The sequence below is a fragment of the Chelon labrosus genome, assembly GCF_963514085.1.
Source record: "Chelon labrosus genome assembly, chromosome: 1".
NCBI classification, from domain to species: domain Eukaryota; kingdom Metazoa; phylum Chordata; class Actinopteri; order Mugiliformes; family Mugilidae; genus Chelon; species Chelon labrosus.
This window is the reverse complement of record NC_140337.1, coordinates 13430413-13444157: the sequence shown is the minus strand read 5'-3', so window position 1 is coordinate 13444157 and position 13745 is coordinate 13430413. Positions and strand designations below refer to the sequence as shown.

Sequence of the window (13745 nt, the reverse complement as noted above, 5' to 3'; positions counted from 1 at the left end):
ACACTTTACTCCCACTGCTCATCTTTCTTGCTCTCCCATTATTAGTTAATTAGCAGATTGCTTGTCCGCTTTTCACAGCAATTAACCACCTTGGAGCGCTCCGAGTTGGATCATTCACAGCTTTGTCCCCTACATTACCTCCCCACCCAAACAGATCATCACGCAGCCCTTGAAACCTGTAGAAATGGGTCTGACACCCACCGCGGAAGATGATTTCATATTTATGCGTTCTAATTGCGCCTGGTTGGCGATGATAAATGCAGCCACGCAGCCGCACAGGGTTAGTCATTTAATATGCTAATTACGCAGCAGGAAATCTTGTGAGAGATTATCGGGGGGGCCAGGGGTGAAGAATGCGGGTGGCGGGGGGGTTCATAAGAAGCAGCCACAATGCTATCCAATGTATCCAGTGCTAATTGAGCACACACAACGAAGGACATCAGGGCATATATTAAGATGTCTAACAATGAAATGAAGGTCGAAAACTTGGAAGATAACTCGTTTCTGAGGTTAAAGCTTACAAACTAACTTGATCAAAATTTCAAAATGTGCTCCTCTCCTTTCTTTACCTTTTAAAAGAGTTGCTTAGAAACCAAAAGGAGCTCCAGAAATATGGTTTCAGAAGGCTAATGATGTTCAAAAGCTTTTTTGTCATGTTCAAGCAGCATTGCCAGTGCTTTTAATCAGTGCGTGTAATACTAATTTAGAGACTCATACGAAGAAGCTCAGCCCTGGCACATTAGTTACATAGATTATGTCTGCAGGTGTCACAAAATTAGTTTAAATTGTAACATTTCAAAGTAATAAACGTCTTCATTGCATTACAGCAAATGAGCCAAACGCTTCAGAATCGTTTAATTGTCACCTGGCTCACTTATTGGTAACTTGAGAACCAACAACAGAATCTTTTATCCGAGGGATTCTTTTAACGGTGACACACTCTTACCACAGCAGAGTGTGGACTCTGTTATCTCGAGCCATTTCTTTTATTCTCGTAGACGGCGGTGGCCTTTCGAATGTTGGCAGAGGAAGTAAATGCAACTGCCGTCGTGTATAGCAATGCCTAGTGCCCACTGAAACGGAAAATCAAGTGAGCCAGTATTCCCTAAGAGATACATTTAAATGCAGTGGATATCGCGCTAGAACTTTAATCAGTTTCATTGGAAGCATGAAACCATTTCATTTAGATTACAACTGAATGAAAGTTCTGCATTTCATAAAAGCATTTTATATATTATGTTATGATTCTCTCATATTGCACTTCATATGGATGATTTTATCCAGAGCATCTTAGCAGTACCCTTGGGCTTATATTTTAGCATTGGAAGCCCAGTGGTTATAGAACAATCATCAACTCGTTTGCCTGTGTTGTGATTAAGTGACTTTCTTCTTTGTGGTAATACCTTATTTACATAATATAGGATATTTTGAGAGCTAAATTGCTTCACCTCGAAAAGTCTTCAAAAGCAATATGTATAGCCTATCCTGGAAAAATGTCTCTTTCAGTGTCCTGGCTGGTACACACTTAATTGCTCGCTATAACTTTCTGTGCTCTCCTCAATCACAGGGCCACAACCTCCACTGACGTAGTGGTGTCCATCTGTGTTATCTTTGCCATGTCCTTCATCCCTGCCAGCTTTGTCCTCTTCCTCATCCAAGAGAGGGTGAGCAAAGCCAAGCATCTGCAATTTGTCAGTGGAGTCAACCCAGCTGTCTACTGGTTGGCCAACTTTGCCTGGGACATGGTAAGTACCAGCTTCATCGGGATGCCGTTTACAGCTCAAGATAATCACGTGATACATAAAATGCTTTAAAATTAACTACAATGAGCGACAGCATAAAAACAACTGACAGCTTAAGTGAATAACATTGATAGTGGGATATATTAGACAGCACAGAAATGGTGAGATCTTGGAATTGGCGTGTTGGAAGCGCTGGCAAGTGTACCGATCAGACATGAGCCAAAATGTGATTGGGAGATGACCGGGTCAGAGCATCTTGCAAACAGCATGTCGTTTACTATCTGAGCACTAGGTGTCCAGTGTTCAGTACCTACAAGGTATAACTGGTCAAGGCTCAAGGCTCATTAATGTGCATTAGGAGTTAAGGCTGGCCTGTGTAGACTGATCCCACAGAAGAGCTACTGCAGCACAAAACTACTGAAAACCTTAATGCTGGCTATGATAGAAGGGTGTCAGGACTCGTGGACTGCAGACCAGTCATTGCACCCATGCTGACTTCATGACTTCATCATTGAAAGCACCTACAATGGGTATGGGCCTCAGAACTGAGCCATTGTGCATTGGAAGTAGGGGGCCTGGTCTGAGAAATCAAGTTGTCTTTTATGTCACATGGACAGTTGGGTATGTATTAATTCTTTAGGAGGGAAGAGATGTCAGCAGGACGCACTCAGAGAAGAAGACAAGCTGGCGGAGGCATTGGTAATACCCTTGGACACCCTCTGTTGAGAATCCTTAGGTCTAGATCTCCTTGACATGTATCACCTACCTCAGCATTGTAGCAGAATACGTATACCACTTCATGGAAACAGTATTTCTTGCCTCTAGTAGCCTGTTTCCACAGGTCATTACGCAACTGCCAATTGCTTAGGAAGGGTCAACGACTCCAAAGTGTTGACCTGACTGGACATCTATTCAGTCGAGCATTGAGAGGCCTTCTGATATTCTGATAAAAGTCCAAACCACCGACCCTTTCCCTCCTCACAAATTCCTGGGTTTAAAGGATCTACTACTACTTCTTGGTCCCTGGATAACACAGGACACCTTCAGAAGTCTTGTCGGGTCAATGCCTCAACGAGTCAGAGCCATTTTAGCAGCAGGGAACCTACACAGTATTCTCCTTTATATTTTTAATGTGGCTACATACCGCGATTCATTCAAGCAAGTTTTCAGTGGCCTCATTTTATCCTTGTTAAATATTCAAAAGTTTTTTTTCCCCCCACCTAAGGCTATTTGTAAAAAAATATCCATCCACTGTAATTGATAATGTAGCATTGACACCGCTGGCTACTGGGAAAAGCTTTACCTGAGTAACAGTTATTGGCTGAGGCGTAATTATCGACAGCAGCTGCCCCCGCTGGTTACGCTCAACAGGCTTACCGGCAGTTTCCCTAAGGCATAATGGAAGTAAACATTTCATCAACTACCTTTGGTAAAGAAATGGCATCAGGACACTCATCATTATAGTGGATAAATGCTGTCTGAGTGGAAGACAAATGTACCTAAGGAGCCAGTCTAATGATTGTAGCCCTAGAGCTTTCTGCTTTACCATGCGTGCTCTATCAGCTATAGGGATACTACAGTCAAGTCCAACACTCATTTAAATTTCTGTGTAACCCTTTTTTGTGAACCATCAATAAACATGCATCGTTGTCATTATGTATTTACCGCAGTTGAATGTTAAATGTATAATAATGCACTGCAGTTATGCTGGCGGTCTAAAAGTAGGTAGTTCTTTTCCATTAACTTTTAACACTGACATGATTTAGACAAATATTAAATAAGTATTAGCCTCTTAGATAAAACTTTTATATGAAAACATTGTGCGCTCATCCATTTCAGAGTGTCATTGAGCGGCCGTTTTCTTCAGACGGAACAGAATCAGATGGGTCTGTTATTCACCGAATTAATTAGAAGATTGAAGCCGGATATGTTCGAGTGCCAATTAAAAAGTCATCTACAGATTTCATAATTACACATCCTTTCAGTTTGTCAGATTTATTTCACTTATTTATTTATTTATTATTTTAAGAATGTCAAATGCATTTTAATGTAGTCATAAATGCCCTGACTTTTTAATCATGCACAGGCCTCTTCCTCTGACGGAGATCGCTTCTGAATATCTGTTTCTAATTTGTTTGCTTGTTTGTGTTTTGACAGTGTAACTACATCATACCCTGCTTGATTGTGATTGTGATCTTCCTCTGCTTCCAACAAGAAGCCTACGTTTCACCTTCCAACCTGCCTGCTTTGGTTCTGCTTCTTATTTTTTATGGGTAAGTTAATTAAAAACTTTGTACTATTCACCTTAAAATTTCTCTTGAATTATTTTTTATCAGCTTCAGTCGATTGTTGTTCCTTAGTGTTCAACATTGCACCCGCTTCATATTTTTATTATGTGTATCCACATCTGGATTATGTAAAAATCCATGAGACAACTCCAAATTTCCAAGAGTCGTTGCTGCACACATTGGTTCCTCTATGAAAAACACAATTTTAAATAGACCGATAAATACCAAAATTCTTCTGTCCATATGTTTTGGAAGGGGAGTCTTAATCTAGAAAGGAACTAACTGTCAATTGCATGTAGTGAAGTAAGCCTAACTGAAGTCATAGCACTACTAGAGCAAATGTTCTCAGTTACTTAAAACTTCATGCAAAGGTCATGTAACAGGGAGGGGTTGCTGGTCTCACGGGATCACCACCGTGACACCACTACACCACTATCTCAACTCATCTAATTCTAATACTGAACTTGGCGTACTGGCTGCCAAGTGTGGGAGGCATTTATTTTGAAGTGCTTTTATGGGTCACTTACTGGAAATGCAAATGATCAGAAGAGGCTGCCGGTGCCACAGAACGGTTCAGCTGACCTGGTAATTTGCATTCATGATCTGAAAATGGCACAGGTTCGGGAACTGCTAGCACGGTGTTTGCCACTGCTATTAACCCTTTTAGGGAGTTTAATGAGCGCAGGCCACAGTGGAGAGCACCTTTGTAATTTTAACTTTTATGGTCTTGCTTAAAGTTCCAGTGTGTGGGATTTAAGGGGATCAATTAGCAGAAATGAAATGTAGAAGCCATTAGTGTGTAATTATGTGTCACAATGAATCGTTTCTGCTGGCTTAGAATGAGCTGCTTATATTTACCTGGGGAGTGGGCTCGTCTACCATATTTCTACTAGAACAGATAAACCAAACACTAGATCTAAAAAATTTAATTTTGAACGGGAGGCTGCAGTCTGCAAACCCACCACTAGGAGTCATTAAATCCAACCCAAGCGACCTTTAAAGTACGCCAATAGATTCTTGTTTCCTGTTCCTTCCTGTTTGTCTGTGTGACAGTGTTTTGCTTTCTTCAGGTGGTCCATCACCCCCATGATGTACCCCGCCTCCTTCATCTTCAGTGTGCCCAGCACGGCTTATGTGGTGTTGACCTGCATCAACCTGTTCATTGGTATAAACGGCAGCGTGGCCACGTTTGTCATGGAGCTCTTTGATGATGAAGTAAGTCACGGCACCATGTGAAAATAAGAGACACATTCCTGCTGTATATACGCACAATTTCAACAGTTAACCAGTGAAACATCAGGTACAGAATTTCAGAATAAAAATTATTCCGAAGCTCTGCTGGTGGAGGGTCTAATTGACTCGAATCGCAGATAAACGCTCTGTTTTCGAAGCAAAGCCTTCTTTCCCGCAGTGTAGGCGGTACCCACCAGGTACAACTTTTAATACATTTCCTTTATCCTCTCAAGGATTTTTCAGAGGAACTATTTTCCGTATTCTCTGTAATGTTTAATCGTTTGGTAGGAATTGGGTCTTCGGAGAACTTTCCGCATCCGTCTTTCAGCAAGTGTTGCGCTTTAACCGCAAGCTGCTTCTGTCTCGCGGGAATCAAAAGACAAAAGGAACTAAACTAAATAAGAAATGGAGAGCTCGGCAGGGAGAGGAAGAGAAGGGAGGCAGATGCTGTCTGTCAGTCACTTTTTATATTTGATTAGAATTTTAATCGAATTCATAAAAAATAAAATCTGACTGTAAAGTTAGTGCAGCAGTCAGGACCCTCAGGACACCACCCCGGTACCTTACGGGTTGAGATAATGTAGAAAATTAACTTTTCCTGATGACTTTTTCATTTTTTCCTTGAACTAAATCTGTCTCGTTTTATTTACAGAATTAACTGTCACTCGCGTGATTAGCATACACTTTGTATTTGTATTTTTAGCCTCGTGCTGATCAGTCATTCCTTGTCAAGTGACACAAGAGCGCGTCGCTCTGAATGTCTCCCACAGCTCTGATCAGACACTTCAGACGCAGCGTAATGTTGTCAGTCTTTCCCTTCCGACACGTCTGCCTCCGACATGATGTTTCCTCTGGCGCCGCTCGACGATGGCGTGGGATGTATCCTGTCTCCTAAGGATGCTGCCTCATTTGCATTGTCATTTCATTATCACAAGCGTTCATTATCAATTTGTATTTTCCGTCTGGCGCGTCCCTCCACCAAAAGAGTTGCCATTTTGTCGTCTCTGCATTTTCTTTATTTATTGATACAGTGTTAGTGGCGTTACTCATAAAGAGGGCCGCTGTTGATAATTTAATGGACAGCGTGTTGCCCACAGGCGGTGTAAAGGGACGGATTTACTGCGCACTCTTCTTGTTCGAGGCATTAGAGGTGGCGATAGTGTTTCTCTGAGACTTGACGGGGACAGGGGTCCGTGATAATTCTGCTAATCTGCCTCGATTTCGCTGCTGATAGCGGAGCCCGATGGGCCGACATCAATCCACAAAAGCTGCAACTCTCCAGGCTTTCACGTGCGTCCCGTGTTCGGTTCTGATATCTCGTTGGAACAGATTCTTCACAAAATTGGCGACGTAGATACGACAGTGCCCCGACACGCTCCGGTTCACTAGAGAGGCTAGATCCCGTACATGACAGCTCAATCCCGTCTGCTTCTCGTGCAGCTTCCGCGGTTTCAAAGCCTTGTCTCATCATTTTTAGACTCCTCTACGGTGACATTAGTTAAACAGCGTCGCTCAAAAGTAAAGCTACAGGCTTCAGTCTGTTATCTTTTTTTCGAGCACAGGGTGAGTCTAGATCCCTTTTGGGTATAGCGCCATTTTTCCAAGAGGGGGAATAGAAAAAGTAGCAGAGCGAGAACGCAGAGCTGCTGTGTTTCAGACTCTGTGCCCTAGTTTTGCGTGGAGACCAATGGGAGCTTTCCCTCCCCTCAGGACTGTCCAGCTCCCCGTGGACTGCATCAATCCCAGCCTTGCCTTGTATGCTGTAAGCAGTGTTTGAGTCAATACTTCCACCACGTGCCACTCAGAGATAACCGCAGGCACAGATAGATTTTTTCCAGGATAAAGATACAGGTGTGCCAGCGCGGCCAGGTACTGCCTACCTCATGTGGTGTAATTGGAGAGCTTTGTGTCAAGTCCAGCTGTATTTATGTTTAAAAAGGCAAGAAAAGACACAAACTTAGAAAAACCTTTCCCCCGAAAGCTCCTGAATTATCTGTCATGATCTGGAGACGCTCAAAAATAACCAGAAATAAATATTCTCAAAATTTAAAAAAATGTCTTGCTCCTGTCTGGGCCATATATTGTGTCTGTCTGCTTTGACTGCGATTCCCAGTATTATGAATGAAGCCTTGCTGTGGGAATAAGCACAAGTAACGATATGGGTCAGATAAGCACAGCACAGACTGTACCACCTTCAGAATCATTTGACGATGATTTATGGGCACATAGCACCAACATAAGGGGGAAATTGTCTTGCATTTCATCATCCCCCCGACCAAGACCCTGTTAGATCTCCTTGATGAACACCCAGTAAAGAGACTATGTGTTATTTCTTGTATTGATCTCAAATGAGGCCTCGCTTTCTTCGCATTGCTGTGCCAGACAGAAGGCTGCTCACAGCCAAGGTCATAGCTGTTGTTTATTTACCTCGACTTTCTTATCTCGGGCTAAGCTTAGCGTTGAATGTGGAGAACACGGGTGCCTCCAGCAGATCCCTAGGTGTGTGTGTTTGAACATTTACATATGTTTGCGAGCAGCCGAGGGATAAAAATATGTTTGACAGTGTTTGCAAACAGTAAGGAAAGAGCATTAATGTCAACTTTAATTTCTGCTGCGCCGAACTGTCGCTACAAGTGGAAATGTCCTTTTTATATTTAAGCCAAAATATTGGCTAATAAGTGGAAACCAGGGCTGCAACAAACAATTATTCTTCTTGATTGAACTTGACAATTGATTATTTTCTTGAGTAGCTGATTAATCCTTTGGTTAAAGGGGAACTACTGTTTTTTACGACCTGGACCTTATTTCTAGTATAAAATACGGTCATTTACTCACCCATATAACTTTTGGATCATTTGCACTCGTTTAGGAAATAAGTAGATCAGCGTATATCCATATAGCGGGAGTGACAGGGCACCGAGACGCAGCCTCTAAATAACGCATTATCTGCTGTGAAACTCTTTCATTTCGCCAGTATTTTGTTATGATACGCTAGTGTTATTCTGCTGCTAGTTTTTTTGCAACATGGCTGAATATTTTTCCGATTCTGAGGTTGTGGACGAACCATAGCAGTAGCAAATTACAGGTTAACAAGCCGACCGCCGCTGATGACATCATCCAGGTCAGAAGATGATAACAGGTAAGTCCGGACTCAACGAGGAATAGCACTAGCGTACGATAACAAAATATTGGTGAAATGAACGAGTTGCGCGACAGATAATGCGTTATTTAGAGGCTGCGTCTTGGTGCCCTGTCACTCCCGCTATATGGATATACACGGATCTAATTATTTCCTAAACAAGTGCAAATGACACAAAAGTTATATGGGTGAGTAAACAATCGTATTTTATGCTAGAAATAAGGTCCAGGTTGTAAAAAACAGTAGTTCTCCTTTAATAAACTGCTAAATAATAATAACTTCTACCGTTAATGTTTTAACCTTTTGAGAAACCATGTTGAACTTTTGCTGAAGTATTATTCAGTTAAGTCTTAATTAGGAAAGATGCTTTACTTCACAATGTTAGTCTGATTTTTGTGATGATCTTTATTGGCAAAGGTTGCTTAGACCCAGTTAGAAGATAACTGGCAATGGCAATCTACGTCATTTAGTTTTTATAGTTCACAAAAATAAATCGCTTACAATGTGAAAATGCACTCGAAAGCAGCGTTGTCATACCAACACTTCTCTATAGAGCCTTTGTTGAGTTCTTGTCTGAGAGCCTAGAGAGGACGCCACAAGGACTTCCAGGAACTGACCAAAACCGTCTCATCTTCTCCTTTGGGCTGCTCCTCAGCAGGAGCCAAAGTAAGAAGGTGAATAGAGGTCGATGTATTATCTACGCCATTGGTTATATCTATGCTTTGTTGCAGTCCAACTGTTCCTCGATGCACATACTCCCACCTTTGGAACAGATGTTTAAGGGTTAATAAAGAAAAGGAAAGACAGTTACGGACGTGCCGTTTCAGATTCTTGTACTCTGGTGGCATGATGTTGAACATATCGCACTGAAAGTAGCGCGCCGTGTGTGTGTGTGATCGAGTGTGATTGAGGCTCTTTGTACCCTTTAGTCTTCAAGCAAATGAATAAATGTAGATAAAGGGAGTGATGAATTATTGTTGAGCACTTTGCCGGACATCTGAAGGTTTGCTTTGACATCATGATCAATGAGGCCTTTTCATCTTGGTCTCATATCTGTCTGAGAGAAGCCAGGCCAGTGACCATCTACTAATGCAAAAGAAATCATCTCATAAATGCTTGTGCCCACTTTTGATCTTGAGAATTACTGTATGTTCTGCCACAAAGGGAGATGATTAGGTTAGATTGCTTTCTTCTCTTTGATTTGATGCCCTTTTATGACATATTACAGTTATGTACCTTGTATTTATTAAGAAAGACTAGATTCAAAAGCAGGTTTTCTGAATAAATGTTCCTTTTAATCCATCAAAGATGACTGAATAGCTCTTCAGCGTGCATTTAAAGTTTTCTGTTGCTATAGTAGCTCTCTGATCAGACTTGCTCATGCCTGCTGAGATCATGCGGGATAAGGAGAATCAAGAAAGCAAATACATCGGTTTAGAGGAGCATTTAGACATTTTGTGAAACAAGCTTCTCGGTATTATTACAAAAGTTACATGAGAAGATCACAAAATGTCTAAATGCTAAATCTGCAGCCGGCTTACAGTTAGCTAAGACAAGAACCGACTAACTCCAGGAATAATATCAGAGATGAGCCGTGCCCTGGTACTTATGCAAAGCTAGGCTATTTAGAATACACACACGAGAGTGGTGACAATATTTTCACCAAACTCTCTGGGACACTACTCCCTTTAAAAAGCGGACAGACCAACGAGAAACTTACCTTTAAGGCCGAGATGCATTCGCCGTTAACTGTCGCTTGAAAGCTTGGAACGGGTTTCACCGAACACACATCCATGAATAAATTCACCTGGAGTCATGTGGAAACCTTACATACAGCTTTAACAAATTGCACCTTCCCCCTCCCCGCCGCCCTGCCTCATCTTTACACAGGAATGATGAATTTCTAAGTCTTTCTCCGTGTATTCAAGAGCTTTGAAGACTATGCTGCAATGAAGCGCTATGCATAATGCATGAGCTTGGATGTGAACGCTGTGCTGCGCCAAACGTAGTAATATTTTGTATTCCATCTCAGCCCCCTTTCTTCCTCCCTGACTTACTGTACTTCCTTACTTACTTGAGCTACTTTGTAACGTCCTCGTCCATTGTGTCTTCATTTAATTAATTATTGCTTTTGTGCTCTACCGGGCCGCTGAGTTGAAGCCACAGGGGGGAGGAAAGGGAAAAGGGGACAGTGCAAGACAAGTTACAGCCAGGAAGCACTCTGTTAAGATAATGCTGGCCTTTTATGTGTGTGCACCTCGAAATACTAAAATATTAAGCTGCGTGAGACAAAAGTTTTTCCAGCTGTGTCCCATGGATTTCCGGGTGCATCTTGTACTTGTAGTTTTAAGGTTGAACATCTGTTTGAGTGCCTCCTCGCACTCCACACAGTATGTTTCCTAAGGTTTGCTAAATTCCTGCATCAGGAAGGTAGATGAACCGCGATTCACTGCCCTGCAAACAACAGCACTCAGCTTGTTATATGCACTCGTGTCCCGGCACCGTCTTCAAAACCTCTCTCTTCTCTGTCCTTGCTGATTCAAGGTGCCTAGTCCACATATTGCTTAATTCCCAGTCAGGGTTTAAGAGTTTCTAACTAATTCGTCACCTTGCGTGTGTTTCTGTGCGTTTTCCTCAACAGAGCGTGACCAGAATCAACGACATCGTGAAGCAGGTGCTGCTGATATTCCCACATTTCTGTCTGGGCAGAGGGCTGATGGACATGGCCAAGAACCAGATCACGGCCACCCTCTTCAGCAGCTTTGGTGAGAGGCACACTCTGTGTTTTAAGGTTAAAGACCTAACGTGTTGCAGCCGTTTCTATAAACCCACTCCATTCTGATGTGTGCTTGAAATATTTATCGCATGAACACAAACAGGAAATTTCTCTTCCATGTTACCCCGACACAGAGCACAACCCCAGCCCCTACCGTTTAGTAAACAAGAACAAACACGATGCAACTGTGTAATGCATGAAAAGGTTCAGGAACCCTCGCTTAATATTCCCCCGAGTGTGCATCCTCGCAATAAAATATTTACATAACTAGTTTCCGCTCTATACCAAGGCAGGGATGGATCACATGAACCACATGCATACACATTTTACTTTTCGATGTTTACCAAAGACATGCTGAACTTACTATTATATAATGAATAAGGCAGACTGGGCTAATTTGAGTCTGAGCTGTTTCAAGCCTTACATACCTTTTCCCTGTCATCCTCCCCAATGTTATTCCAAAACCCACCTGATTTTATTAAAAACTTTTTCTTCTGTTCTTGTAGTTTATACGTGGTCTACACCTTGTATTTCTTGCCTGTATTTGCTCATGTGAAGTCTTCCCTTTATGCCAGACTTGGATAATGATATGCCTACCTCCTGGAGAGTGTTCTTCCCTAGGCTGGATGTTGTGAAGTGGTTTTTATTTGTCATGGATGAAGGATCCTGACATCATCTGCCACTGCTGCCTTCCAGGCCTTTTTATGTTGCAGAGCTCACCAGTGCATTTTTTTGTTTTCTCACGTTGTACCAAATTATTGATTTGTCCACCCCTTTCGTCATTTTTCTGTTGCTTCTATTTCTCTGATGGGTTTGTATTGTTTTCGCAGCCTGAGGTTGGGTTGTTTCACTCATTTTTTTCAAGAGTTTCCCAATGTAACCATGGAAACAACTCTAGACCATAGACTGTATAAAAATGGGCGGCGGAACTGCTCCTCAAAAGTGAAGCCAAAGCAAGTAGAGCTCCCCCTGGTGGCTGGCTGCAGTATAGGTCACAAGCTCCACCCCCTCCATGTTAGTGGATGGGACTTGGGCCAAACTAAAACAATAAAATACACGTCAAATCTCTCATTTTAGGTAGTTTATACAACGTTGATGAATGTTCAAGTGTCAATTTTTTGGACGCTATAGAAACAGGATGTGACGTAATGGCGACCACCAGTTGAATGCCAACTGCTCCTTTAATGCTAATTTAGCGAAATGTGTGGGAGTCTGGCAGAAGTGCGGCCGGGTCATCGATATCATGGCTCCGCGTGGATCTGGCTCCAAAGACGCGTATCCCCGGGAAAATAGCGTTAGTTTGGCCAATGCAAGGAAGTGGGGAACACGCTGTCCATATTTATATACAGTCTATGCGCTAGACCCTTTAGCTGCTTAGTTGACGAAGAATTATCCCACATCTGTTCATGAAACAGCTTGCAAGTGAATTGTCCAATCTGTTTCCATCCTGTAATTCCTAAATCCATCCTCCAAATTGAATGCTACATGAATACCATCGAATTAAATCTTATAATCTATACTATAAGCCCAAACTAATTATATGACTATATGAGCTTTTGGTAAACAGATGTGTTTCAAAGATTCTGTCCAAACATATATTGACCACACAACACCAACACAATGGGCACCCACCCACTCATTAAAACATTGCTATGTAGCACTACAGGTTGTCAAACGAACAAATCTCCATAGTGTCATTGATATATACAGAATATCATTCAAACATTAAATACGACTTCAGCGGCGTTATATTCTGTGACAATGCTCCCAAAGAGCTCTTCTCCTCTCAAGAGTTGCATTTAGACGGGAGAAAGGGAGAAGAGTGGAATGGTGGTTGTAGAGGTGGAGTCGGGGTTTGTGGGGTGGGGTGGGGTGGGGGGGGGGGGGCGCATCAAGAGGCAAAGAGACACATGAAAGAGGAAGAGGAGTCTTATCTGCAGAGAGATGGAGCAGGAAATAGTGGTTTGAAGGAATAATTTGCGGCGGTGGTGGAGAGCAGGAAGAGAAAAGCAATCACTACTTAAAAGGGCTAGTGTGGAGAGGGGCTATTTACCAGAGAATGAGACTGAAAGAGCTTTCGTTTTTCTTGTCTCCTTACTCCCCCTCCCCTCGGGCTCGATGGTTGTAGAATGGCTAGAGTGGGTGGCTGTCATCGCTTTGCTTATGTGTTCATTAGCCAAAAAACAAAAAAAAAAAAAAGGCTTCAGCGTGAAAAGTACAAGACGCCTGTGATTTCCTCACATGACATAGGTGACAGCGATTTATTTTATTTTATTTTGAGGCTAAGTGGCATTTTAAACTGCTGGCTCTCACCAATGAATGTGTCTCAGAAACACTTCAAAGAGCTGACAGCATCCAGCTTTCCACAAACTTTTGATAACAGATATATTTGGCCGCCCTTGAAAGGAAACACGCGTCTCGCGGCGTCTTTTTGTTCTGACAATGTGTCGAGCTAAATCTTGCTCTGAGCTCGTCGGTGAGGGCCGGAAATTAGCATAAAAATGACACGTGGTCGTAGAGTATTTAATTGCTCACCGTCTCCTGTGTGTGTCAACTTTGTTTGTTCG

General features: G+C 42.4%; 1 protein-coding gene across 1 annotated transcript in view; it reads left to right on the top strand.

The window, feature by feature from the left end:
* LOC311486628 (phospholipid-transporting ATPase ABCA1) overlaps positions 1 to 13745 on the top strand; it is a gene marked incomplete at its 5' end in the record, with an annotated part of 154027 nt that overhangs the window by 104377 nt on the left and 35905 nt on the right. Inside the window, 4 exons of the mRNA XM_084542543.1 lie at positions 1568 to 1745; positions 3900 to 4015; positions 5101 to 5245; positions 11044 to 11167. Coding sequence (XP_084398669.1) covers positions 1568 to 1745; positions 3900 to 4015; positions 5101 to 5245; positions 11044 to 11167 — 563 coding nt within the window. The remainder of the gene's footprint in view (positions 1 to 1567; positions 1746 to 3899; positions 4016 to 5100; positions 5246 to 11043; positions 11168 to 13745) is intronic.